This window comes from Torulaspora delbrueckii, chromosome 4, assembly GCF_000243375.1.
Source record: "Torulaspora delbrueckii CBS 1146 chromosome 4, complete genome".
Taxonomy (NCBI): Eukaryota; Fungi; Ascomycota; class Saccharomycetes; order Saccharomycetales; family Saccharomycetaceae; genus Torulaspora; species Torulaspora delbrueckii.
The window spans coordinates 964,992-990,252 of NC_016504.1; the positions used below are offsets into that span (position 1 = coordinate 964,992).

Genomic DNA, 25,261 nt, shown 5'->3' on the forward strand with positions numbered 1-25,261 from the left:
TATACACTATATAGATATGAAGAGAAATTCAACCTCGCTTCCAAACTCTCAAAACCGATAAATGGAAATGACCTCTAATGTTCGAGAAGTCTACTTAGTGGGCCTGAAGGACTGTTCGCTTCTTGCTAGCAGCTTGAACTTTCCACCGGCTACACTTTTCTTTGTCTCCTTTGGTGATGTGGGAGAATGCAGTATGTCGTGATAGTCTGATAAGCCTAACCCCACAGGACTTGCAGGACCCGCAGGCAGCCCATTGACAAGTTTGGTGGGTAAAGGTACTGGACTGGCATGCCTTTTCGGCGTCTTTTCTTTGGAACTTATAAAGTTTTCAAAAAGACGGCCTGTCTTGGACGCAGTAACAGTACTTCCAGAACTCGCGCCGGGCTTGCTGTCAGATAAACTTGATGCTAAAATAGGCGTCTTTGGTGCCTTGGACGAAATCGCAGTAGGGATCGATCGACTCCCATCGGAAGAAAGCGAATCATAGCTCAATGCAGGGCTTGCTAAAGTTGCTGCTATGAGAGCTTCATTTTTTGTATCTTCGTCCTTCTTTAGCCTTGATGAGCTGTTATCATGACCAACCCTGATGGCCATGCTTATTGTTCGGAACCAACTCTCAGCACTGCTCTTATTAGTCTTACAAATGAAAGAGTTATAAGGAGTCTGAATCAAAAGGATCTTGAAGTCAGAGTTTGCGGAAGATACAGTGATCTCCTTTAATTTGACTTCGGGATGGTATAGATGAATATCAAATGCTGGCTGGTAGCTTAAAGCAGCTCCCGAAGAACTTTTTGCTTTTTTGACTAAAATCAAACATCTACCTTGGTTAGTCACCAACAGCATTCTTTTATAATAGTTTGTCCTTGGAATAGGTTCAGTCAGAGTCTCTTGCTTGTTACCATTGTGGTGAAACAACTTTTTAAACTTACCAGTGATGGCCAAGTTCCCGGCATCCTCTGCATTATTTGGATCTGCAGAAGTGTTATTTGATGTTACTTTATCACCTGCCATCGTCATTGGCAAATCGCCTCCAGATTGTCTATAATCCTTGGAAACGTTCTCATGGTCAAACGATATTTCTTCGTAAAATGCCTTTTCAGGAGCCACTTCTCCACGATTGTCATTTCGAAAACCTGTCACTTCTCCACCCGCTCTAGCGACCTGCGATAGACGGGTTGCACGAGATGTATTGAAGACTTCCGGCTCAATGATAGAGCATCCATGGACTTTACTTACACGCTTTTCGAGCGAATCATTACTAGAGATGGCCAAGTTGATCTCACCAACGCCTAAAACACGCTCTTCAATGTTCTTTAAGTAATAAGACCATATAATATCCGTCTTGCTCATCGTACCAGATGAATGACTCTCGGTCGGCACTTTCCTCCTTGAACTGACAGGCCTTCCAGATGTAGACGATAAGACAGGTGAGCTATCTGATGGTTGGTTAGTACTGTCACCACTTTTACTATGGGATGTCTGTACAGAAGTAGTGCTCTTGTAGGTCCCCGATGATTTAGCAGTCCCATATTGATTGGCGCTCGGTGGTGCTGCTGTTGTACCCTGTGATGACGGCGGATCTAAGCTTCTCTTTGTTAAAGCTGCCGAGGCCGCCGAAGCCGCTCCACTGGTGGTCCTTTTGTTCTGACTGGAATTCTTTCTATTACCAACAGCTTTTCTTGCATTATCCAGTATCTGTGCAGTTCTTTCGTCCAAAACCTTCTTCTGTGATGGGTTAGACGATGAGGTTGGAGGTAGTTTCCCTAATTTACTGGAAGATGATCCATTCCCACCAGGCTCAGTCGATAGATTGCTGGTTGACTTTGCGTAAAATTTAGAGATTACCGGGCGCCTTTGTGGTACACTACCACAGCTTAAAGCAGGAATGGGCTGCATAGACCTTGCACTAACTTTGTATGGTTGAATCTCAGGTGCAGGCTCATCCCAGATAGATCCATCTTTGAAATTCTTGTCTTTGAAAAAATGGTGGCTTTTGATTTGTGGGATAGTTAATCTCTGCGCTGGTTGTTTTATGAGAATTCCCTTCACCAGATCTCTAACAACTAAGGGAAACCCTGCGGTGAATGCGTATTGAACTTTCATAACTTTTTGAAACGTCAAATATTCGTTAGTCGCTTTGAAAGGCGGTTTACCCGCGATCATTTGGAACAATATGCAACCAAATGCCCAAATATCACATCGATAATCAACATAATTATCATTCAAAAGTTCTGGTGAGACGTATTCCGCGGTTCCGACAAATGACTTCGATCTGGATAATAGATCGTATGAATCGGTCGTATTTGGCTTTGGTTCAAGTATCTTGGCAGTACCAAAATCGGTCAACTTTACCTTAAAGTCCTTATCCAACAGGATGTTTTCCGGCTTGATATCTCTATGCACTATCCCTTTGGAATGCAAGAAGTCAATAGCGTCTATAATTTGAGCCGAATAGTAGCAAGCACAGTCCTCATTCAAAGAGCCGTATTTTTTCATGATAGACAAGAAATCGCCATTTGGTGCATATTCCAGTAAGAAGTAAAGGCTAGACTCATCCTGGAAGGTAAAATACAGCTTCACTATTCCTCTAGAGTTGTTCAACCGTTGCAAGGCGTTCTTCTCGATGTTGACATACTTGACCTTCTTTTGACGTATCAAATACTCTTTGCTCAGTACTTTAACCGCATATTTCTTACCGCTTTCCTTCGAGGTCGCTAACATCACCGTGGAATAAGAACCGTCACCCAGGGTCTCCCCGAACTTAAAATCCTTTATACCTTTCTTTACAACTTGCCTCGTAGTCTTCCCTGTATCTGGATTTGTCACTTGACGTACAATTTTTGCAGCACCTCTCTCTGCCCACTCCTCTCTCTGCTTCCTCAACTGAGGATGCAACTCCATCTCATGATGTTGACTGAAATAATCATCATCCTGTTCACTTGAACTACTTTCCAACGAGTAACTACTGTCCTGATCACTCTTCAATTTCTCCAAAGCACTTGATTCTTCCTCATCGTCTCGGACATCGTGCGGTCCCTTACTATGCATTTGAATAAAATTATCTGTATCAGTCAAAGCCTTTTGCAACGGCGTTCTACTCTTCCTGATCAAGTCTAGATTAGCTATATTCCTATTGGAAGAACTTCGGACCGCTGAATTCAACGAATCCCTCTGTGTCAACCTGTGGGTCTTCGCAAACTGCGAATTGATCTGATATTCGTCCGTAGGCAGCAGAGGCCTCGAGTCCTCACCTGCTATTGTCATGTGTCTCAAAAACTATCAATAAAAGCTCTGCCCTATCTGCATAAATTAGTCTTATAGTCCGTAGCCGCCGTTTCCTCTCTCAGACGCAAAAAATCACCTTTTAAGACCGTTTTTTCTGGACACTGGGCAAAATAAGGGCCTCCAAATGACTAGCAATAGATCCAATATTCTCTATCCCGAGCTTATGGCTGTTTAAAGTAGTGTTAATTGTATGATCCTCTTAGCAGGGGCTATTGGCCTTGAATAATCGACCAAATCGTCGAAGGCGATACTTTATCACAACGTAATGGGTGATACTCCCTCAGCGCCACCTGAACTCTCATTATAGCATTTAAACCATCATTTCTAACTTTGAGTGCCCAATTTCAACTCCTCAAAAGCTTTAATAACGACTCTTTCAATTGTGCTTTGTTTAATATCCTATTGTATTTAACTTTCTGCTGAGCTTTCTCAGCGCGCCAGCGAGTTCGATTGTGACATTTAATTCAATTAAATAATATAAAACAAAATACCACATATTCAGGTCAATTTTCAAGCTCCATCAGTAGTGTATAATGGTGATCGGTAGTCGAATTTCTAGGATCCAGAGCTGTACTCGTGAAGAGTTTGCTTCGTACCTAAGACATACCGATATTGATGAATATAACAAATACGTTCCCGAACGCAGCTGTTGGGATGGTCAATTGCGAAACAAGACTTCCGAGCTGTGCCTTGACACAGAACTTCTGCTGTTTCTCATGGCATTAAATGGAATTGACAAGACTTCCGAGGAAGAAGCTACGATGGAAGACGCAACAAGAGAGCCTCGCCTATTCTCTACATTGTGCACTCGTGTGAAACGGGGAATGAGACGCACGAAACGACCGGTTTTCCGACAAAATAATTACGAGGTTGGTTCCCCAGTGGAAGCACCACCTTTCTACTCTGCAGTGCAGTCCGTGGTGCCCTGTTGTCCGACGGCTACGAGCGAACGCACAGTAGTGCACAATGAGGTCTTTGCAAACCACCTTGGTAAACCAAGATCTACTACAAACGTTCTGCGGCTCATCGAAGCCACTGATTAATCAGGTTTTTACAAGCACAATTCGTATAGAGAATCGTTGATGATTCAACAAAATTCGTTATAATTCAACAAGCGAAAAAGAAAATCTCATCTGAGATCTGGTCTTGTACAAGGCTAATTGCTCGACCCTTAGTGACTAAGGTGCATAGTAGTATATATATAAGTTCAACCTTTGTTTGGCAAGTGTGTGTGTGTTTCTCTTGAAGTGCGAAAAGTTTTTAGAGGTTGCTGCATTCACCACATCACATCGCATCGTGAAGTTATTGCTAAACAGTGTTGAATAGGGTAGATGAGCTCTACTACAACGATCAGGCAGCGCAAAACCACGGTCCAAGAGACCCAAAAGGCCCGCGACTCAAAAGACGGGATCATGGGCAAGAAATTGTATCATTTTAACGAACTGCCCGAGTGGCAGCAGGATAACGATAAGATCCTTACGGGTTATGTGCGTGAAACTAAGTCCGTGTTAAGATGTCTGGATTCTCTTTCGTATTGGAATAATGAGTCGGTTAATATCTATACGCATTTGCTCTCTGCCGTGGCCTATTTTGTTCTGTTGTTGTTCTTTACCGATATCCTACTGATTCCGTCTTTCCCATCAACTACGATGACCGACTATATCATAATCAACTTTTACCTGTTGGGAGCATTTGTGTGTTTAATGTGCAGTAGTTGTTTTCACTGCTTTAAGCAACATTCGAACTCTCAAAGTGACGCATGGAGTAAAGTCGACTATATGGGGATCATCGGTTTGATTTCTTGCTCAGTGATCTCGTTACTGTACTACGGTTATTTTGACCATGTTTTCTATTTCAAATTGTTTTCTGTGATAACTGTTGTCCTAGCGATGGCTTGCAGTGTCTGTGTGCTAAGCGATAGATTTAACACCAGCGACATGCGTCCGCTTAGAGCCAGTTTCTTTATAACGTTTGCCTTCAGCTCTGTGATCCCAATCGCTACTGGGATGTTTAAATTTGGCTGGACTGAGGTTTTCCACAGAGTGCAACTAAGATTCGTCGGTTGGGAAGCCTTTTTCTACTTATCAGGAGCTCTGCTCTATGGTTACAGGATCCCTGAGACCATAGCACCAGGAAAATTTGATTTTATCGGTAGCTCGCATCAACTTTTTCATGTTTTAGTCGTCCTGGGCTCGTTCTGCCACTTGAGAGCAGTCATGGGCTCTTACATGTTCATGCACGCGCACATCAACGCTCCAAATATACTTGCTTTAAAGGGATAAAGCATCTGATAGATAATATAAAATAGGACTATTTAATGGACTATAAGGTACTGGGAAATAATTTCTCCATAAGCTTCAATGGGCTCATCAGTAACTCTATGCCAACTTAATCTTAAAGCCGGGTAACCTGGTGGTCTTATGTATAAGAAGGTTATATTAGAACCATCAAGTGGAATCATCACTAGAAATAGCGACGGCGAGGGCGTTTGAATCGGTATGAGTAGTAATTTGAAGGCGTTGAACGCATATAGACATGGTCTGAGGGCTACCAGGGTGGCTTTCAATGGGGACAGTAGGATGTTGCTAGCTGCGAGACATAAGATGCGCGATGGGATGATTAATCCACCAAACCCTGAGTTACCAGTGGATAAACAAATTGAGCATTTGGAAGAAGTTGCCAGGTTTTTGAAGCAAAACTTGGTCCAGGGTAAAAAAAGCGGTTCGGAGCAGAGATATGCTTTAAACATTCACAAGGACACAGAGTTGGGAGATAACGAGACGATAAAAATCACCAAGCAGACGCTAGCATCTCAAGGTGGTGGTTGTTGTGGAGGTGGAAAAAATCTATACAAGTAAAAAACATGTAATATAATCTGTAAATACTAGGTTTTCTATTCGATGAGTAAATTTTCAATCTAAACTTCACTCTTAACCAAAGTAAGACAGATGAATTCGCCAGCTGGTAAACGGGATATTCAGATCTCGAAGGCATTGTCGTACTTGCTGCGACATGGTGCTTTGAAAGAAGGTTTGCCGATCGATAACAATGGATTTATACCAGTTTCCGTGCTGCTACGTCACAACAGGCTAAAATCTCATAAATGCACTCTCGAAGATATCCACCGGATTGTTGAGAACAATGATAAGAAACGGTTTCAAATCATGAACAAAGATCTGGAAGATGGTGGACAACAGGAAGTTATATGTGCCACTCAAGGGCATTCCATCGCGACTATTACACCAGACAATGAGGTACTTGAAAAGGTCACAGCTCCAACCGAGTTACCAGAAAAACTGATCCATGGCACCAGTATATCAAAGCTTTTACTCATTCTACAATCTGGATCAATCAAGAAGTTGCGCAGAAATCATATTCATCTCTCACCGGGCATATCTGGTCGGGACAGCCAAGTGGTCAGCGGCATGCGAACTTCAAGCAATGCATATATACATTTGATTTTGGGACAACCTTTGTTAGACAAAATACAGCTCTTCAGGTCTTTGAACAACGTATATTTGACGCCGGACGATGTTGACCTGTCGTTATTCAAAAGTGTCACAATTCGACCATCCAAACGAGCTTCTGATGACCTCAATGCCGTGATAGTTGAATTAAACAGACTTGGGATACCGTATGAACTCTCCGGTGGCCAATAGTTGGACTTGAAGAGCGATTACTTCATTATAGTCAAAGATCACGTGACCTCTATTCTATATAGTCAACCATTTTTTCATTATGAAAGTTCTAACGGATTTGAACAAAAATGCTAGTTAATCTGACTAGTTCTGAGGTTCAATTCACTCTGTCAAGGCTTTCAAATGATTCTTGGTCGTGTCCATAGAGCTTATTACAGCACTGGTGTAACCCAGGATTTTTTGCAAAGTATTTTGGCCAGAGCACAGGAAGCAACTGCGAAGAAATCTGCTCCTCCAAAACCCAAACGAGTCAACGAAAGAAAATTTGCCAAAGGTTCCAATGGACCAAATCGTCGCCGTAATGATCAACAAAAGGTTTCTGGCAATGTAAATCCAAGAGTCAAGCCAACTTTTAACCACAGCATTGTTAACAGGCAGCCTCAATTTGAGAGAAAGAATGCTGCAAACGCCAAGACTGCGGTAGCTGGGGAAGAACTGATTGACGCCTTTGAAGCTACTAGCGATTCTGCCAAGACGCAGTCTAGAAATGGAAAGCAACTAATAAGAAGGAAACCAGTGAGAAGTAGAGAAGCTGCTGGGTTAGCCAAAAAAACAAGAAATAACGCAGATAAAGGGCCTCTTACACCACCAGTGAAACCTCGCTATGTCCAAGAGGCATATGTTCCGCAGGATCCAACAGTCACTTCCCTACTTAAATTTTTCCCGGGTCTCCCAAACACGCCCACATCCAGGTTGATCAATTACTCTCTCGATTTGATGCGTTCTGCAGATTTCCCACTATACAGACGCGCAAATTACGGTTACGTGGAGAATCCGCAAGACGTTCCTAAGAGTATGACTTACAGTCTAAGGACGCCATATTTCGGCCAGTATACGGGATCCGTTCCTTTGACTTTTGAAAAAGAGAGATTATACAAAAACCTGACAGTAGAGGCTGATCCAGCAAAGTTCGATTCCGTTGTTCTGGGCAACTACCTAAAATTGAAGCCTGCACAAAAAGATGACTTTAAGTCCATGGCTAAACAGGACGAAAAGAGAGAAGAATTGGCTATGAATGGTAATGTTGTTAGAAGAAGCCTGCAAGGTGTTGATATTGATACTGATAGAAAGCAATCAGTTTATCAAGTGTGCTCTGGTTTGAAACCAATCGCTGAGTTAACGCGTTGAGTATCCCCAAGAATATGTATAAACTATTCCTATTTAAGTGACCCATGCGCCTGTATATAAATTTAGCATTTAAATGCTCGACAATTTTTATTTGTTTTCTTTCTTAATGACGAAATTCTTCAAAAGTCTATGATTGATTGACATCTCATCTTTCAGTAATGCTTTCCGAAGCTCCAAATCCTTCGTATCACGGTCGAGCCTCTTTAGTATACAAAGCAGGATGTCGAATAAAGTGTTAAGAGTGTAGTCGGGAGGCAGGATCTTCAGCACTGATCGTACGGTTTCTTCATTTTTGATCAAATTGACATTTCGTTGAAGCAGCTTTGTCGCTAAATCTAACGAGTGTTGTATTTTACTGAAGGAAGTGTAATGTGCCAGCACTTGTGAGATATTTTCACTGGTTAGGTAATACTCAATGCTGAGGAAATCATTATATGCCAGATATAAGTGAAGCAGTTCTTTTTCAGTCAAAAATTGGTTGGCACACTTGCCTTCGGGCAAAAATAGAAGCATCAAAAGATTATCTTTATCAAAGTCTTTGACCATATTAATCATTGAGGATGTCAGTGGATCACCATCTTCCAATCCGTTGATTGCCTCCAATGTTTTGTAACATTTGAGCAGTTTTTGGCACCTTTGTTCGCTTCTTAGCTTGATCATCATGAATTCTTTGAAGCTGCACTTTATATATGACATATCCTGTCTGTAAGTGGCTGCAGAATTCTGGAGTAATTCCCACATATTCTCTTCTTGTAAGCATTCCTGAATTTTCGCCATATAATATTCAATAAGAAACTTTTTGTCTTGAGCATCTGCCGGACCTAGTTCTTCAATCAAAAGCACTTTCACCTTAGCGTTATCACTGACTCGGTTCAATAGCTCACGATGATCCGCATCCATCAAAAATAAAATGTGAAGAATGTGGGATATCAAATTTCTATCAACTTGATTTGATGAATTGATGATAAAAAGAACGTCATCCATCAAAAAATCTTTGTATGACGGCAAGAGCATCGTAGCATTTTTTTCAATAAACCCAAGTAGCTTATCTACCTCATTTCTACTTTTCAGAAGCTCGATACAATCCATCAGCTTCCCTCTCCGCAGATTGATTTTAAGCAAAAGATCGAGACTGATATCATTTCGACCTTCAATGAGATGCGCTATTTCTTCCAGACTGCATTTTGAGTAAAAATCGATGTTCATCTCATTTTGATCTTTCCCTATCTCAAGCTTAAAAATATTGACGTCAATCGATTTGATAATATTCTCTAATTCTGCCTGTGAGGTCTTCGACTTTTTGGACATGGCTTCCGTGCTAATAAAGTGAAATAGTTTTTTGACGTCAGTACATTTATGGATAAGCTTCAATAACTTAAGTTTCTCTATCAACTCCACCAATCCCTTGAAGATCCATATATTGCCAAAAATTTCAAAACCGAGGATGTACAACAGGAGTCGGATATCAACAACTTCAGAGGCAGTACACCATTCGCTCAATACCGCTTTGTCGATCTCGTTACAGTGTAATAAAAGCAATAAAAGCTTTAGTGTTAACAAGTAATCATTCTCCAATTGTGTAAGTTTCGGCAGCTCATTCTTGGGACTTTCCTTCAAATATTCAATTATGCTGTTAAGGCCTGGTTCATCATATTGTGTAAAATCTAGAATAGGTGAGTTCTTTATCAACAGGTGTATGCCGAAATTCCCATAAACGGCTACTGACGATTCTTCTTCGAATATTTGTTCTACTGAAACACGTTCGTTATCAATCTTGAGCTCGTTTTCTTCCTGATTGAGAGGAACCCTTCTAATCTTCTCTACGACTTTCTCCCTGACATCAGGTCTCCTGAATCCAGAAAATACTTTAGATGTTTTCGCTATTCGTAGTGATGGCCCATTAGCTTTTATTTCCTGAGCTACTGTGGATTGTTCGTTAAGTTTATAGATTAATACTCGAATTCGTCCATAATTGACAATTAGGTATGGGTACTCAACAAGTACCTCTATGGGATAATTTTCGAGCACGATAGTGCCATTGACCATATCACCATGATGATTGACTACGAGAGCCATCGAACTGTCCGAATATGATTCTCCTCCAGTGGCTACTAGAAATTTATCAGTGTTGAAGTTTGCAATAATTGGTCGTAATGGAGCATTCAGTTCACTTACTCTAAACAGCGGCGTAACCCCAGATGTCTTGAGGTTCAATATTTCGTAAGTGTTTTGCTTTGCGACCGCTAAATGATGACCTTGGGCAACTACCTTACTCACCGAGTCAAAGTCGTAATTCTTAGACAAAGTTAGTGCTTTAGTTGTAACTCTATAAAGCTTGATTGAATCTCCTGAAGTAGCGTAGAATTTGTAAGAGTTTGAAGTCTCAGAGTGGCTTCGAAGCGCTATATCTGTAACTGCTTTCAATTGCAAAGTATTGGGAACTGGTGCAAACTCAGGCAAAAGAAAAATTACCAGCTTGCCTCCACACAGTACCAAAGCTCTCTCAATCTTTGGAAGTAGTAAGATTTTATCAATTGGGTTCGAGGTTTCTGAATCAAATTGAGTCTGAGAGACTAGCATATAGTTCCGCGGTTCAATTTCGAAATAATGCAAAAGGTCACCGGTTGAAGTCCCCAGATAGATATTCTCATCAAGCGCTTCAAACTGAACAAATTCTAATTCTGTAGGGAGATTCTCAATCAGCCTATAATTTTGGAAAGGACCATTCTGAACCGAAATTACAGCTCCATCCTCATGTGCTTGTGGCTCGTTTCCATCAGCGGACTCCTGTTGCACCAATTCGTCATTATTCGGTGCTTCTTCCGCCTTGCCATCAGCCATTTGAAGCTCAGATGTATGTCATGTAGTCCTCTATAGCCAGATTGAACTAGGTCAACTTCATCAAATAGTAATGATTGAAGTCGATCTTTGGCTAACAAGCGCGGTGTAAGGATGCTTTGTCTTGATAATATACAGTTTAAGATTAAGTACAACTATTTCAATGCCATTTTTTCCCCAATCGACTAGCGTGCTAACTTGACCAATAGCTTAGCTCCCTTGTTGTCTTCATTTGAGGTATCAATTTCAGGAAGAGCTTTCTTGAGATCTTTGATGAATTGCGCACCTTCTTTCTTTCCTTTCAAAGCTTCGAAAATAGCCACCAAGGTGAAGGAACTGTTTGGATTGTTAGCCCATTCCACTATATTGGAAGAATCTATAATGTCGTCGTAAAATCTCACAGCAAACTCTGATCCCAGTCCTTGTACTTTCTGTAATGGTTCGATCTTTTTTTCCTTATTATTCCATTTCCCTCCTTGAATCAAGGCCTTCAATAGTCTGGTTGAGAAAGGTCTCTGTATTGGATGATCCTCTTCGGAAATGTCACCTTTGAAAACGGTGATAATGTTATCAATAACCTGCTTGAATACTTCAGCTTCTTTCTCACTTAATTGCTCGTAGAAGTCATCATTGACTAACATTTCTGAAACGAACTGACAACCTAAGTTTTCCACTAAGATTTCAGAACAATTTTTAGAAACACATTTCAGTATCATTGGGGCAAACTTGTTCAAGAGTTCGTGTCTTCTTTGAGACTCTTCTTTTTTCGAAGTGGCTTCTGACAATGCAACGTATCTTCTTAGGTCAGTCATCACGTTGGGAGCAAAATACTTACCGTCCAATCCCACTAGGATGTATAACCATGGTCTTCTGGCATATTTGTCTATAATGAATTCGTTAAGGTGCTCCTTTACGGATGGACCAAATGACTTGAACATCAGAACCGTATCATCGACACACAACAAAGCCGTGATGAACACTAAATTACCGTGCTCATTCTTGATTAATGATTCGGTGTGGTTTTTTAGTGTCTTGATAATCAACTTTCTTTCCTTTGCAGAGGCCCTGGCAATCAACGTACATGCAACATCAGCACCTTCTGGTGTATGTACCAACTCAGCAAACTGTTCATGCAATAGTTCTATCATTTCAGAAGTTTCCTTTTCATTGGCGATCTTGACAAGTTCTCTCATTGCAGCATGCAAAATCTGGAAACCAGTGGAACCTTTTTCCACTGAAGCGGTGATAGTCCCCAATAAGTTTCTTGCAATAATGCTTCTCTTCTCAGTACTGCCTTCGCACACTTTATCAACAGTCAAATCGTTATGAGTGTCTCTGAAAACAGCATACTCAGATCCCCAAAATTCTCTAATCATCTGTTGCTTTTGCTGGTGGGATGCGTATAGTACATACAAATCTTCAACAACGTATGCACCTTCACGATGCCTCATCAGCTTCCTTAGATTACCATGCAATTCATCGATTATTGCCTGTCTGGATTGCTTGGATCCGTAATGTAGCAGTTTCACCAACAGGTATTTACCGTAGGCGGAGGTGGCCAGTAAATAAAACTTTCCCTTCAAAGAATCAACGATTTGGTCACGACGTTCCTTGGTGGAGTACTTGACCAGGGTCTGGACAACACGAGAGGCATCATGTTTTAAGACCAAATCACTAATACAGTCCTTCGAAAGTTCCCAAATTTCATTCGACAATTTCTCACGGACTTGTCTTGGAATAGGCGGATTCTTAACACGCAACTTCTCCCACAAAAATTTGATCTGTTGCACTTCAGTACCAGATTTCCTCATCATTTTTCTCTCCTTGAGCAATTTTCTCTGCTCATCATGGTTATTAGAACCCTGTTCTTTACTTTCACTCTTGTTATTTCCTTCTTCTTCATCTTCTGCCTCATCTGAAGAGGATCCAGATTTATCCAGCTCATCTAATTCATCTAGATCATCCTCATCCGATGACTGGGAAGCATCTTCGAGCTTTTCCATCTCATGATCACTTTCATCAGAAGAGTCTACAGAAATTCTGGCCTTCTTAACAGTCTTTTTGTCAGCTTGTTTCCCATTTGGATGCGAACGCTTAACAGCATTCCTCTTATTCTTGACCAATGGAGCCATGATACAACAGCAATTATAGGGCTTACCTGAGTTATCGATGAGTAGCTTAGAGTAAAGAGCTCATCGATTTTTACAAGCGATGAGCATCGCTAGAAAATTTTCAGTAGGAAGCGGTCCCATCACAGAAAACGACTGGCCTCGAAGAATACTAACAGATGAGATGGGTATATGGGTAGCTTCTTAATAGTTTTAAGAAGATCTTGTTGAATGTTATTTACTTTTTCTTTTGCGCTAATTATTCATTACTATACTAGGCCTCTACTATTTCATGAGTAGGCTCAAATTTTAGCTTGTGCATCGAAGCGACTTGCTGTTTCCTCTTCTTGGCCAGTGCCTTGGACTCTTTTATGTTGAATCCGTCCTTCAATACAGTCTGTACTTCTTCTAGTTCGAGACCTGATAGTTCTGGATAGCAGAAGTAGCAGAATACTGTAGAAACGCATGATAGTCCTGCGAAAAATGCGAATGTCCCGCTAGGTGTGATGTTTTGCAACATGGTCAAGAATGTAGAAGCAATCACTAAAGAACCGGCCCAGTTAGTTGCAGTGGCGAGGGAAGTACCGACACCTCTAACATTTTGAGGAAATAGTTCGGACTGTTGCCATGGGACGGTACCGATACCTAGGGCGTAAAAGGCTGCGAAGACAATGATGAATACAATGATAACAATCCCCCATGCACTGAAGCCACTGTGTACCACTTGCGCGACGTTACCGACAAATTTGACACCCATAAAGTGGAACGCAATCGAGCAAACGACTAGAGCCATAGTCATACCGGGAAGTCCGATCAATAAAATGGTTCGACGACCGATTTTATCGATGGCAAAGAATGCGACTAGTGTAAAGATGAAATTCGTACCGGAGACAATGATAGAGACTGCGGAAGAGTTGGAAAACCCAACTGTTTCGAAGATCGTTCCTGAGAAGTACATTAAAGAGTTCCAACCAGTAAATTGTTGAATACCTTGTAACCCACAACCGATAATCAAAGCACGCAAGTTAGCAGGTTTCGTGTGTAGCTCCTTGACCATGTTCCATACCTTTGTGGAAACTCTCTTGCCTGGAACAGAATCATTCAACTCGACTAATTCTCTTATCTTTTGATCAATGAGTTCATCCGAAGCGTCGGTGTAACTCTTCCTTAAAACTTGAGCAGCCTTATCCAACTTGCCCTTCATAACATAGTATCTTGGTGTGTCTGGCAGGAAGAAAAAACAGGTGAATTGAACCACCGTAGGTACCAAAGATAGACCGACCAAGATCCTCCAACCGTTGTGAACGTGGACCAGCCCGGCACCACAACCGTAGGCGATCAATTGGCCACCAGTCAACCACAGTGAGTTGATCACAGTTAGCCTACCACGGATCATCTTTGGAGCAATCTCACTGATGAAAAGCGGTGAAATCAAAGATCCTATACCAACACCAAATCCCATAATCAACCTTCCGACAGCCATCTGCCAGAAAGAGAATGCAGTGGCTTGCAAAATAGCTCCCACCAAAAACATAACGTTCGAGAACATGATACAGGCCTTACGACCGTACAGATCGGCGGCGGTTCCAGCCATAAGACTCGTTATTAGGGCTCCCAAAGAAGTCGCAGCAGTTATAATCTCCTTCCCCCCATATGTCAACTCTTCTCCACCAAGATCCGTTTTGATAGAGATTAGAGCACTCGATATATAACCTGTGTCATAACCAAACATAAACCCGGAGATTGAGGCTACCAGCGTTAGCACCAAGATAAATGGAGAAACCCCCTGGTTGAACGTTATCATCACAGAAGTATCATCCTCGTCATTGGCAGGCTTAATGAAAGTATGGTCTTTGTCATCATCATCATCATCAATTTCTTCTTCAAATCGAGCTACAGAAGCTGAATGTGTTAAGGTAGTGCTCTTATCGTGAATTTTTTCCTCACTTCTATGGCGAACCTCCTCGTTATCATCTATCATTGGAATTTCTGCGCTATCCTGCAGCGAAGAAGTCGAGTGTTCCCACACCATTGTTCACCTACAATATTTAGTAAACTATAAGACGTGCAACTATCTCGGCCAATGATCTCTTTACAGCTGGGAGAAACTTTCCAACTTGCCAAGATTTTCCTGCTTTTATACTACTCGAAGCGCATGTGGATTTCGGCGAAATTTTCACTTCCACAGTAGAAAAAAATCCTCGCTATTTAGAATGTCTCGCAGCGAGGCCGCAACGGCTGGTACTGTTGACACGAGATTGTTGGGCGTGCATTGGCAGCTGTGCCCCCATTTGGTGTAGTTCGCCGGTGATTTCGGCGAAGTTTCTTGCCCTTTGGTGGTTCACAGCTCGTCGTGAGTCAATATGCGGTCCATTGCCTCGTTGACTGCTTGCTCGATCGTATCTGTTGTAGTAACATTTGTAGTGGAAGTTGTAGTAGTTGTATGGAGGACGCTCATTGGTGGGACTGGAATTTTCGTTGTCGATACATTCTTGACGAGACCAATCGTGATAAGAATACCTCTGAAAAACTTGAAAGCTAGCCAGAGCGCTAGTCTCACTGGTAATCTGAAGATACGACGCCATAAAACCCAAGAAACACAGAGGCATAAAAATCCCAGAGCGAAATAAACGTCTCGTTTCTCCTGGTGTGATGCCTTTTCGAGAGTCTTGACCAATTGGGATGTCTTATTGAATACGGTTTCTAGTTGCGTATACTTGTCGTTGATCTTGGATAGTGAGCTCGATTGTTCTTCTAATTCATCCAAGTTGAGATCGCTCTGAAGCACAGCTGATTGAAGAACCTGATTGCCTCTGATCAGGTTCGCACTTAGCTGTTTCGTCCTTGAAAGTAGTTTGTCCTTGGTAGTGGCGCTGGATTTCACCTCATATGTTTCTGCTTCTGAAGCTTTCTCTTCGTATTTCACCTCGTTATCTTTGATAGATTCGTCTCTTTTCAGGTCCCGTTGTTCGATAACTTTCCTATGGCCGTCCTTGACAGCCAGTCTCAGCCTGGTCTTGTACTCAAACAGCCAATCAATTGATCTGAGAAAAAACTCTAAATCCTTTACTATCTCTTCCTTTTCAGACAGAGTTCCTTGCGTTTCTCCATTTTGAACAATATTCAACGAGTCACACGTATCCAAAGCGTTGCTCTTTGTCCATTTCACTCGCAGACCCCTGTGTCCGTTGTTCAAACACACTTCGATAATCTTTAACAGAGACTCATACTCTAAAATCATGTCAGCGGCCTGTGCGACAGCGCAACCTTCAACATCGGCGTAAGACTCCCCATCACTCAATTTCTCCAGCTCTTTCAGCATGGAATCCTGTAAAGAAGCCACCTTACCGGTGTAAGCCTTTGCAACCATCAATATCAGCTCTATAATCCAACTTTACTACCTTTTTGCATCTCTAGAAGCTCGATTAGCTGCTCTTCTATTGGTATTATAATAAGTACTTAAAGCCGGGTATCCCCTATCTAGCAGTATATAAGAACTTTGGCGGCTAAAATTCAATCGATAAACAAGCGACTTTCAGTCTACTATATGTTGTTATCTGATGGACTGATTCCCTTGCGTGTTATAAGGATGAAGAGTGAGGAAGAGAGCTTGCCAAGTTTGCCGCCTGAAGAATTTTACCGGGGTATCGCTGATGAGAATTTGGCTCGTTGTCAGAACTGCTGTTTTGTTCTGTACTGTATGAGCAAAGTTCAGTTGGATTTGGAGATGATTGATGATGACTGCCAGTCATTTGAGCTGTTCAAGGATTGCTACAATAGAAACAAGAGTATGGGGCGAAGGTTGCAATTGCAAAACTATTTCAGTGTTAAAAGTTCGAAAAGACCGTTAGATCAGGATTTGGGGGATGTTTGGGATGGTACTACAGTCTTATCGGTAAAAGCCGAGGGAGACAGTAATGTATCAGAGATGTCAATATATCCGAAAATCATGATATTTGGTAAATCGAATGAATTCCTGGATACGAAAAGACACATCAAAGCCTATCAGCACAGGTTCCAGCTTGTGCTAGAAAAACACAATTCGGGGAAATTACCACACCTTCATGCCAATTGGCTTAAACTCATAGAATCATACGTCGAGTTTGTCTTTCGAGACTTGACGATCAAATGGTGCCAATGGCTACATTCGATACGAGCTGTGGGTCAACGACATAGCGTTCGGACATCGCTGGACCGTTTGCTCCCTAAGATGTGTAAGCAGTTCTGGAATTACCATTTTCTCTTTCAGCATTCTTTGCGCAGATCGATTGGTTCGTTGAGCTCTATGCTGACTAGGCGGGCATGCGTATTGGCGAAGAACCTCAATGAAGAGGCAAGATCTTCTGTTAGCTTTGGGCTTTGGTTAGACTCAGTCAACGGTATATTGATATTTGCTAACGGCTCAGCAACTGCTAACGGTATTACGTACGATAATACGGTAACTCCAACGTGTGGTATTTGCCTAGATCAAGTTCCCCCGCATATCGTCACCAAGAAGCTCTTGCTGTTCTTGAACTTTGCTATCATTGAAAGCTTCATGGATGAGATTCGTTGAAGGAGTCATCGGCAGTGCCCTGAGATGGAGGTATCTCGGCTTAAACGATTTTGACGTTTAACTCTTCACAACGCGTTGCCGCGACCCTAAACGACTTTTAATTTTGACTGCGCTCATCTCAAATACTATATTATCATCGAATACTTAGCAGTGATTCACAATTGATACTAAACAATTCAACAGCAATAATCGTCGTGAATCATGGCGTCCAAATTAAACCCTAAAACTAAGAATATAGAATTTGGCGGAGCACCCGGTGCGCTGGCTATCTCTGTTGGTTTGCCCATATTGACTATTGTTCTTAACCAAATGGTTAGGCCCGATTACTTCATCAAGGGCTGGTTTTCTAATTTTGAATTTGCTCAACTTTGGAATGGCATCAAATCCTCTAGATATTATTTCACCAGGTACGATTTGTGGACATATTATACCGCATGGCACTTGGGTCTAGCCGCTTTGGCTACCATCTTACCAGGAAAGAAAATGAACGGTGTAGAGCTTAGAGATGGAACCAGTTTGCCCTATAAGATTAATGGAATTGCCATGTCAGCCGCGCTTTTCTTGATCCTTGCCGTTAGATGGCAATTGACTCAAGGTCAGCTACCTGAGTTGCAATTCTTGTACGACAACCATGTTGACTTGTGCATCGTCACCATCCTATATGCTTTCCTACTCTCAGTCTACGTTTACGTTACCAGTTTCTTCCCATTATTGGGTAAAAATGGACATAATACCAAGGAAAGGATCCTTGCGCTGGGCGGGAACACTGGCAACCCAATTTACGACTGGTTTATCGGCAGAGAATTAAACCCCAGACTAGGTCCCTTAGATATCAAGCTATTTTGCGAATTGAGGCCTGGTATGTTGTTGTGGTTATTGATCAATTTATCCTGTCTGCATCATCAATATTTGAAGACTGGTGAATTGAACAACGCTTTGCTCGTTGTGAACCTTTTGCAAGGATTCTATATTTTCGACGGTATCTTAAACGAAGAAGGATGTTTAACAATGATGGACATCACTACGGATGGTTTCGGCTATATGCTTGCCTTTGGTGATCTATCTCTAGTCCCATTCACTTACTCCTTACAAGCGCGCTACTTGAGTGTATCTCCAATTACTTTAACCAACTACCAGTTGGCAACAATCTTTGGGTTCATGGTCACAGGTTTCTACATCTTCCACAAGTCCAACATGCAAAAATCGCTGTTCAGACAAGGCAAGCTACCTCATCTAAACAGTATCGCCACTAAGCGGGGTACTAAACTACTGTGTGATGGCTGGTGGGCCAAATCTCAACATATCAACTATTTCGGCGATTGGTTGATCTCGCTAAGTTGGTGCCTAACCACCTGGTTCCAAACTCCTTTGACGTATTACTACTCGTTATATTTCGCCACATTGCTACTACACCGCCAATCGAGAGACGAACACAAGTGCCGTGAAAAGTACCAAGAAAGTTGGGAAGAGTACGAGAGAAATGTGCCTTACAAGATTGTTCCCTACATATACTAAATAACAAGTGAAGAAAACAAAGTTCGTGCCCTCAATCTTGCAAATCTCTCGAATGTTCTTCGATCAAAGTGGGCTGGTATTGCAATAAAATCTCATGCACCTTGGGATAGAATTGTTGTCTCACAAGTGGTTCAAACTCTTTGAAATCCCGGTACTGTGTCTCGAAATCTGTCTCATCATGCATAAACTCAGGTATATTGAGTACTCCGACAGTCAATTCTTCCCCAGTTTCCCCCTCTAGAACTTTAACGCTCATCGACAATAGTAAATCGAAATAGCAAATGGGTTTTCCCTTCCTCTGCGACACATTCGAATCCCCCGAAACTTCGGTAACTTCTGTTAGCACAACCCGGTGCTTCCCATCCGCCGAAACTACTTCTAGATCCGCAAGAGTACGCTCAAAATATTCCCTAGTCCAGGGCAAAGTGTTCTTACCGACCCAATGCCAATTGTTTGGATTCAACACCACCATAGTCAACCGTCAATCGTATATTCCAGGAAGTTAGAACTGGAATTTTTCATCTCACTTTTTCAACTTTTCGATGTCAAGCAAGCGCAGCACGTGATTTCTTCGAGAACCTTCACCGGGAAGGTTGAGAGGTCTTGAGCCTTCTGACGGTCGCTGGCAGGTGCTTAACGCCCTCGAGCCAGGGAAATTGCAATGGATCCACTTGCTGGGCGATTTGGTCGCGGAAATTGTCGCTGATTTTGTCATTACAACGCAGCAGGAGCAGTCCGTCTTGGCATCGAAGTGGTGAAGAAGTGATTGCCTCCTGGATTGCTTGGTGCGATCCAGAGGGCAATTGCACGAGCGTAACGCTGCATTCGCTCATGTAACACAGGAGTGGTATCTGTTGTAAAAGTACGGACGATACATCAGAATCTCGATTGCACACGTACAACACAACATCTTCTTCCCCAGTTTCCAACAATTGCACGATTTCATTATAATCTGTGATTACATCCCAGGGCCACTCGTTCAAGGGAACACTTGCTAGACCTTTGATCTTTGATAGTACAGTGGTATTCAGCAATTCCCATATAAACTGTGGATCTTTCACTCGCGGCCACAACGCTCGCTCATTCGTGAATGGATTGTCCAATACAGGTCGGTATACCTGGCGTCTCTTTACAAGCTTCTTATCCACCTCCTTCAATGACATCAAGCAATGGTCGAGTTAAGCTTAGCTGGCTAGCTGGCTAGCGCATTGAGCATTCTCGAGCTTCATATTGGTAAACAACGCAAATTTTTTACCGCGAAAAAATAAGCTCGTGTTCGGTGCCCAAGTAGTCTGTTTCAACTAAAAGCATAAAACTGAATGCTGATCAGAGTTCACCACTCTTGACAACTCCAGTAGTATCTTGTGGGTCGAAATGAGAGTCTGGGATTACGGGCGTTTGCTGGTCTTGGTTTTGTTGGCTGGGGGCGTCTGGGGTGCTAGCTTCACGGAGCAAGGATGTTATCAGGCTTCGAGCATTCAATCGAGCAGTATGACCTCTAAGGGCACTTATGAATGGCAATCTGTTTCGTACTGCCAGGAACAATGTGGTGATGTTGCGGTCGTTGCGCTTTACAATGGTAATGCATGTTATTGTGGGGATTCAGTTGATTTCTTGGCTTCTTTGCAGTCAACAAGTGGTTGTTCGACCAATTGTGTCGGCTGGCCTTACCAGACATGTGGTGGGAGTAACTCTATGGATGTCTATGTGAACGTGAATGCTCAAGCTTCGCTCAGTTCCCTGCAATCGAGTTCTACTGCAACGTCTAGTGCGACATCTACCTCAAGATCCAGCACAAGCACGAGCAGTAGCACTAGTTCCAGCTTTAGTATAAGCTCGAGTTCGACAACAAGTTCAACCTCGAGTTCAACTTCGAGCTCTTCGAGCTCTTCTTCGACTTCTTCGTCAAGTTCAAGTTCAAGTTCAAGTTCAAGTGCCAGTTCAAGTTCTACGACCTCACGTTCAAGCACTACAAGTTCCACTACAAGCTCAACCACAAGCTCGAGTTCAAGCTCGAGTTCAAGCTCAAGTAGTAGTTCAAGCTCGAGCTCTACTACAAGTCCAAGCTCTATCCGTTACACAACTAATATTGTTACGGCGTCCGTTTCCACGGGATCGAACCAACAACAACAGACGATTTTCATCACCACTACCTCAATGGTAACGGATCCTACGGCTACTTCATCTGATGCAGGTCGCTCCTCAACATCCAATTCAAAAAAACAAAAATCAGGGATAAGTGGCGGTGCCATCGCAGGTATAGTTGTCGGAGTCGTAGCAGGTGTTGCTGTGATCGCAGCCATCATTGCTATCCTCCTATGGAGACGTCATAAATCCAACCAAGAACCTGATCTCGAAGAGACAAAACAGTATCAGCCTTACTCCTTCGGTGACGCAGATGCAAACCCCATGATCCTGCCGCCATCTAGATCAACTTCCAACTGGAGAAAGCAATCAAAGACTGACCTGGGATCCGAATCAAACATCTCTGCGTACGGGGTACCGACAGGTGGGATTAGTGCCAATAATAATATCAGTCGAAACTCAAACAAGAATCAGAACGTCTTCGCCATGGACGAAAATGCCGTTCAGCTACAAAACCATCCCTCTACGGTTTTTGAGGAGCCCCCATCTATCTACCAAGGTAATCAACGCTTCAGCACTGGATCGCTCCCAGATATGATGCAGGACAGACAGTTACGAGTTGTCAACCCAGACGATAGTAGAAGTCGACTAGATGAAGTTACAAATGAGGGAAATGACGATAATGACGACGATTACGATAAATTCATCAGTACGGGCAGTTCAAGAGGTTCTGGCACCGATTTAGAACCCAAATACTAAATAAAGACCTATTCAGCATATACAGCATTAATTTACCAATACCCATAATCTATTATCAGATCTGAGCTTTCGCGTCTAAATTTTCGCGTTTCTGGAAATGTAAACAAAAATAAAAATAAATGCTTCCAACCAGAGTCGAACTGATGATCTCCACATTACTAGTGTGGCGCCTTACCAACTTGGCCATAGAAGCTTAATTTTTGTTGTTTTATTTATGTAATTCTTTTAGGTTTACCCTAATGTTTCAGTCATGTGGTTTTTTCCTGAATTTCGCTTCAAACCTGTGCGTTTTCTTAAAAATCTAGACAAGCCTAGCACAACTGTCATAAAGACCTTAATATGCGTTTCTCAAACTGAAAATCACAGAAATGAAACTTGTCACGTTTTACGACATTTTTCCACATTTTTTGTCAAATTATATCAATTTGACTAGCCAAATCAGCACTCATGAGTATTATTGGGCCGTCCTATAGGTGATACCAATGTTGTTCAAGTCGCTTTGTAGCCCTTACAACGGGTTTAATAGTGGCAGTTGCCTTTTACGAAATGTTCGTGCGCTCTCTATACTAGGAGCTTTGAAGCCCTCAGAGGGATCCACAAAAGGTTTTAAGAGACTAGGTAGAGGTCCTTCTAGTGGTAAAGGTAAGACTTCTGCTAGAGGTCAAAAGGGTCAAAAGGCTCGTGGTAAAGTCAAATCGTGGTTCGAAGGTGGTCAAACTCCCATCTATAAACTATTTCCAAAAATTGGTTTCACCAATGTCAATGCAAGACCTTTGAAAGAATTGAGTTTGCAAAAAATTCAGTGGTTCCATGACGCTGGAAGATTATTTCTTGAGCCAGGTGAAGTGTTGGATATGAAGAAAATGAAAGATTTGGGACTAGTAACAGGGCCAATAAGACATGGAATCAAGATTCTCGCTAATGGTAAGTCTCTTTATAATCTACCGATCAAGATTGAAGCATCCAAGGCTACTATTGATGCCATTTCAGCAATCGAAAAGGCTGGCGGTGAGTTTACGGCCCGTTATTACAATAGATTGGGACTTAGAGCACATCTTTCACCCGAATGGTTTTTAGAGAGAAGAGGGAGACTACCACTACAGGCGAGACCTACTAGAAGAAAGGATATCGAATATTACAGTAATGAATCCAAAAGGGGTTATCTGATTAAAGAGAACGATCAGCTTTTACAGGGTATCCAAGAGGCAAGAGCAAAGGGCTCAGCTCATATTCATAGAAAGAGCGCAAGAAAGAACGCTCTTTTGTCACAGTTGGAAAACATGTCTTCAGAATCGGACATCCCTGTAAGTATAGACTCCAAGATAATAAGTTGGGATCAACTGCAAGAGCAGCAAAAGCGCAATTAGTGGGCTTCTTCTTGTTTAGCTTGTAAATAAAAGTCTATTCGGTTAAACCATTCTCTCCTGTAACACCTGCAAAGCCAGTTGTTTTCGTCTTTCCTCCACTGGGTCGGAAATTTTCTTTGCACCTCTTTGCTCAGCGACAGCGTTACTTCTATCGACTTCATCAGTTTGAAAGGGTCGTATTAACTTCAACTTTATGAACACCCTGTGTGTAGAGTCGAATATGGGTCTCAGTATTGGCTTTACAAGGTCCGGGAAGAAATAAATGAGTTGAAATGTATCAGACGCATCACCGACCATGTAACTGGAATTTTGCGTAGACGTGAGTACTTGGAAATACCGTAAATAGATCCAACACGAGAAAAATGTAATCCAGATCGACAATAGTTGAGCAAAATGATGGAAAAAGACTAATTGACCGATTGTCAACGTGCACATGACAAAGATAGGTAATAGTTTGAACCTGAAATTCTTTGAGAGCATCCCGAGGTCCTTAATTTTGAAAATGCTAGTCTCTGGGAATAATTGCTTGTAGACAATTGGGAAACCGACCAATGCCGTATAATTACCATCAATGGGGACGTCGATTTTCACTCCTGGAACCACTAATGAGGACGAGAGTGTAACAATGACCACAAGTAAATTCGTAATTGAACCAATTACTAGAATAAACTTGAGCAGCTCCTTAGAACTTTCTGCATTGCGTTCTATGAAGGTACCACCAATCAGTAAGTTTATACTATTTGCAATTATCTTCCAAATTCTCACATCCACTAGATTGGAGAGTATGATAGAATAAGGGTGCTTGAGAATTTGATTTGGGACCATTTGCAAAGCTGGAGAATAAACTGAGTCAAAACTAACATCAGAGCCTTCGTCAATCAATTGAGAGTACTGCGATCGCCTCACAAAGAGCAATGTGATGGTTAGAACAATATAAGTAGCAGTCAGGAATGAAGCGGCCAAAGGAACCTTACGCCATTGTAACAATGAATCCGGAGTTTGTATCTCTAAATGCTTTGAATTATAGTGCATCGTGAGCTTCCTTGCTATAACAGTATAGCTAATCTGGTGACGTACAACTGAAGCTTCCAAGCCGCAAGGCTGGTGATTAATGCAGCGATCTAGATGATAGTTTATATCAAGTACGAAGCATTGGATATAATCTTGATATATCCAAGAAAACAAAAAACAACTCACGGTGGGGGTCGAACCCACAATCTTCTGATTAGAAGTCAGACGCGTTGCCATTACGCCACGCGAGCTTGTAATTTGTTGGAATTTAGTGTTTTTCAATGGCTCTGACTCTATAGTACGAGACATCTGACCTCATTATAGTCTATCGATCAAACTATCGAAAATGTCGCCCATCGCTTGCTATTTCGTCATCGGCCTTTCTGGAAACCTATTTTCCTTTATTCAAGTTGGTTTAGTAGATTGATAGGGTGGAATATTGTATCACAAATTTATGGTACATTCTTTTGTCTCTAGGATTTAACAATGCAAGAAAACCGGTAGATAACCACATTTGCATTTTGCAAATGTGCGCTGAAATTCCAAACAGTTTCATTGTGCAAAAAGAGGTTCGTATTGAAAAAATAGAGATGTACGTAACAACCTGCTTACTTCCAAGATGATCGAAATTTGAAATAAACCTCATACTCCTGTCAAAGCCAGCTTTCTAGATATTATCGGCAGACTATCCAATGCATATTACCATTCTAGCTCTTAGAGGCTAACGTCTCGTGCTTAACTTTTTCGAATTTGGCCTTTAAATACTTTTAATAAAATATCGAATTTCCAAGACTTCGTGGCCAAGCTGGTTAAGGCGTGCGACTGTTAATCGCAAGATCGTGAGTTCAATCCTCACCGAGGTCGATAATTTTTTCGCAATTTTCAGTTGCGAGATCTCTTGGTATCTTTTTT

The 25,261-nt window shown here is 42.0% G+C and overlaps 17 protein-coding genes and 3 non-coding genes across 20 annotated transcripts; 10 read left to right on the forward strand and 10 right to left on the reverse strand.

The window, feature by feature from the left end:
- Window positions 1-90: 90 nt before the first annotated feature.
- On the reverse strand, window positions 91-3,264 carry PKH1 (serine/threonine protein kinase PKH1; the record flags this gene model as incomplete). The annotated part of the gene is made up of 1 exon (XM_003681279.1): window positions 91-3,264. One exon carries the CDS (start codon window positions 3,262-3,264, stop codon window positions 91-93), a length of 3,174 nt encoding a protein of 1,057 aa, XP_003681327.1.
- Window positions 3,265-3,818: 554 nt separating this feature from the next.
- Window positions 3,819-4,328, forward strand: TDEL0D05330 (uncharacterized protein; the record flags this gene model as incomplete). The annotated part of the gene is made up of 1 exon (XM_003681280.1): window positions 3,819-4,328. The coding sequence occupies one exon, from the start codon at window positions 3,819-3,821 to the stop codon at window positions 4,326-4,328; it is 510 nt and encodes a 169-aa protein (XP_003681328.1).
- Window positions 4,329-4,616: 288 nt separating this feature from the next.
- IZH1 (PAQR-type receptor) lies at window positions 4,617-5,567 on the forward strand (the record flags this gene model as incomplete). The annotated part of the gene is made up of 1 exon (XM_003681281.1): window positions 4,617-5,567. The coding sequence occupies one exon, from the start codon at window positions 4,617-4,619 to the stop codon at window positions 5,565-5,567; it is 951 nt and encodes a 316-aa protein (XP_003681329.1).
- A 216-nt stretch (window positions 5,568-5,783) lies between these two features.
- MZM1 (Mzm1p) lies at window positions 5,784-6,143 on the forward strand (the record flags this gene model as incomplete). Its single annotated transcript, XM_003681282.1, has 1 exon — window positions 5,784-6,143. The coding sequence occupies one exon, from the start codon at window positions 5,784-5,786 to the stop codon at window positions 6,141-6,143; it is 360 nt and encodes a 119-aa protein (XP_003681330.1).
- A 90-nt stretch (window positions 6,144-6,233) lies between these two features.
- TPT1 (tRNA 2'-phosphotransferase) lies at window positions 6,234-6,944 on the forward strand (the record flags this gene model as incomplete). The annotated part of the gene is made up of 1 exon (XM_003681283.1): window positions 6,234-6,944. One exon carries the CDS (start codon window positions 6,234-6,236, stop codon window positions 6,942-6,944), a length of 711 nt encoding a protein of 236 aa, XP_003681331.1.
- A 162-nt stretch (window positions 6,945-7,106) lies between these two features.
- Window positions 7,107-8,111, forward strand: RSM28 (mitochondrial 37S ribosomal protein mS46 RSM28; the record flags this gene model as incomplete). Its single annotated transcript, XM_003681284.1, has 1 exon — window positions 7,107-8,111. One exon carries the CDS (start codon window positions 7,107-7,109, stop codon window positions 8,109-8,111), a length of 1,005 nt encoding a protein of 334 aa, XP_003681332.1.
- Window positions 8,112-8,198: 87 nt separating this feature from the next.
- On the reverse strand, window positions 8,199-10,952 carry VPS3 (CORVET complex subunit VPS3; the record flags this gene model as incomplete). The annotated part of the gene is made up of 1 exon (XM_003681285.1): window positions 8,199-10,952. One exon carries the CDS (start codon window positions 10,950-10,952, stop codon window positions 8,199-8,201), a length of 2,754 nt encoding a protein of 917 aa, XP_003681333.1.
- Window positions 10,953-11,134: 182 nt separating this feature from the next.
- PUF6 (pumilio-family RNA binding domain-containing protein) lies at window positions 11,135-13,081 on the reverse strand (the record flags this gene model as incomplete). The annotated part of the gene is made up of 1 exon (XM_003681286.1): window positions 11,135-13,081. The coding sequence occupies one exon, from the start codon at window positions 13,079-13,081 to the stop codon at window positions 11,135-11,137; it is 1,947 nt and encodes a 648-aa protein (XP_003681334.1).
- A 250-nt stretch (window positions 13,082-13,331) lies between these two features.
- On the reverse strand, window positions 13,332-15,089 carry TDEL0D05400 (sugar porter family MFS transporter; the record flags this gene model as incomplete). The annotated part of the gene is made up of 1 exon (XM_003681287.1): window positions 13,332-15,089. The coding sequence occupies one exon, from the start codon at window positions 15,087-15,089 to the stop codon at window positions 13,332-13,334; it is 1,758 nt and encodes a 585-aa protein (XP_003681335.1).
- A 309-nt stretch (window positions 15,090-15,398) lies between these two features.
- Window positions 15,399-16,427, reverse strand: SEC20 (Sec20p; the record flags this gene model as incomplete). The annotated part of the gene is made up of 1 exon (XM_003681288.1): window positions 15,399-16,427. One exon carries the CDS (start codon window positions 16,425-16,427, stop codon window positions 15,399-15,401), a length of 1,029 nt encoding a protein of 342 aa, XP_003681336.1.
- Window positions 16,428-16,604: 177 nt separating this feature from the next.
- Window positions 16,605-17,612, forward strand: NDJ1 (Ndj1p; the record flags this gene model as incomplete). The annotated part of the gene is made up of 1 exon (XM_003681289.1): window positions 16,605-17,612. One exon carries the CDS (start codon window positions 16,605-16,607, stop codon window positions 17,610-17,612), a length of 1,008 nt encoding a protein of 335 aa, XP_003681337.1.
- Window positions 17,613-17,813: 201 nt separating this feature from the next.
- Window positions 17,814-19,127, forward strand: ERG24 (delta(14)-sterol reductase; the record flags this gene model as incomplete). The annotated part of the gene is made up of 1 exon (XM_003681290.1): window positions 17,814-19,127. One exon carries the CDS (start codon window positions 17,814-17,816, stop codon window positions 19,125-19,127), a length of 1,314 nt encoding a protein of 437 aa, XP_003681338.1.
- A 31-nt stretch (window positions 19,128-19,158) lies between these two features.
- Window positions 19,159-19,599, reverse strand: HCH1 (Hch1p; the record flags this gene model as incomplete). The annotated part of the gene is made up of 1 exon (XM_003681291.1): window positions 19,159-19,599. One exon carries the CDS (start codon window positions 19,597-19,599, stop codon window positions 19,159-19,161), a length of 441 nt encoding a protein of 146 aa, XP_003681339.1.
- Window positions 19,600-19,708: 109 nt separating this feature from the next.
- Window positions 19,709-20,290, reverse strand: POP3 (Pop3p; the record flags this gene model as incomplete). The annotated part of the gene is made up of 1 exon (XM_003681292.1): window positions 19,709-20,290. One exon carries the CDS (start codon window positions 20,288-20,290, stop codon window positions 19,709-19,711), a length of 582 nt encoding a protein of 193 aa, XP_003681340.1.
- Window positions 20,291-20,501: 211 nt separating this feature from the next.
- Window positions 20,502-21,971, forward strand: WSC2 (Wsc2p; the record flags this gene model as incomplete). The annotated part of the gene is made up of 1 exon (XM_003681293.1): window positions 20,502-21,971. The coding sequence occupies one exon, from the start codon at window positions 20,502-20,504 to the stop codon at window positions 21,969-21,971; it is 1,470 nt and encodes a 489-aa protein (XP_003681341.1).
- A 120-nt stretch (window positions 21,972-22,091) lies between these two features.
- On the reverse strand, window positions 22,092-22,164 carry TDEL0Dtrna2T. Its single transcript has one exon. It is a non-coding gene; the product is annotated as a tRNA-Thr (tRNA).
- Window positions 22,165-22,453: 289 nt separating this feature from the next.
- MRPL10 (mitochondrial 54S ribosomal protein uL15m) lies at window positions 22,454-23,338 on the forward strand (the record flags this gene model as incomplete). The annotated part of the gene is made up of 1 exon (XM_003681294.1): window positions 22,454-23,338. One exon carries the CDS (start codon window positions 22,454-22,456, stop codon window positions 23,336-23,338), a length of 885 nt encoding a protein of 294 aa, XP_003681342.1.
- Window positions 23,339-23,380: 42 nt separating this feature from the next.
- TDEL0D05480 (uncharacterized protein) lies at window positions 23,381-24,370 on the reverse strand (the record flags this gene model as incomplete). Its single annotated transcript, XM_003681295.1, has 1 exon — window positions 23,381-24,370. One exon carries the CDS (start codon window positions 24,368-24,370, stop codon window positions 23,381-23,383), a length of 990 nt encoding a protein of 329 aa, XP_003681343.1.
- Window positions 24,371-24,528: 158 nt separating this feature from the next.
- TDEL0Dtrna4R lies at window positions 24,529-24,600 on the reverse strand. Its single transcript has one exon. It is a non-coding gene; the product is annotated as a tRNA-Arg (tRNA).
- A 539-nt stretch (window positions 24,601-25,139) lies between these two features.
- TDEL0Dtrna2N lies at window positions 25,140-25,213 on the forward strand. Its single transcript has one exon. It is a non-coding gene; the product is annotated as a tRNA-Asn (tRNA).
- The last annotated feature ends 48 nt before the right edge of the window (window positions 25,214-25,261 follow it).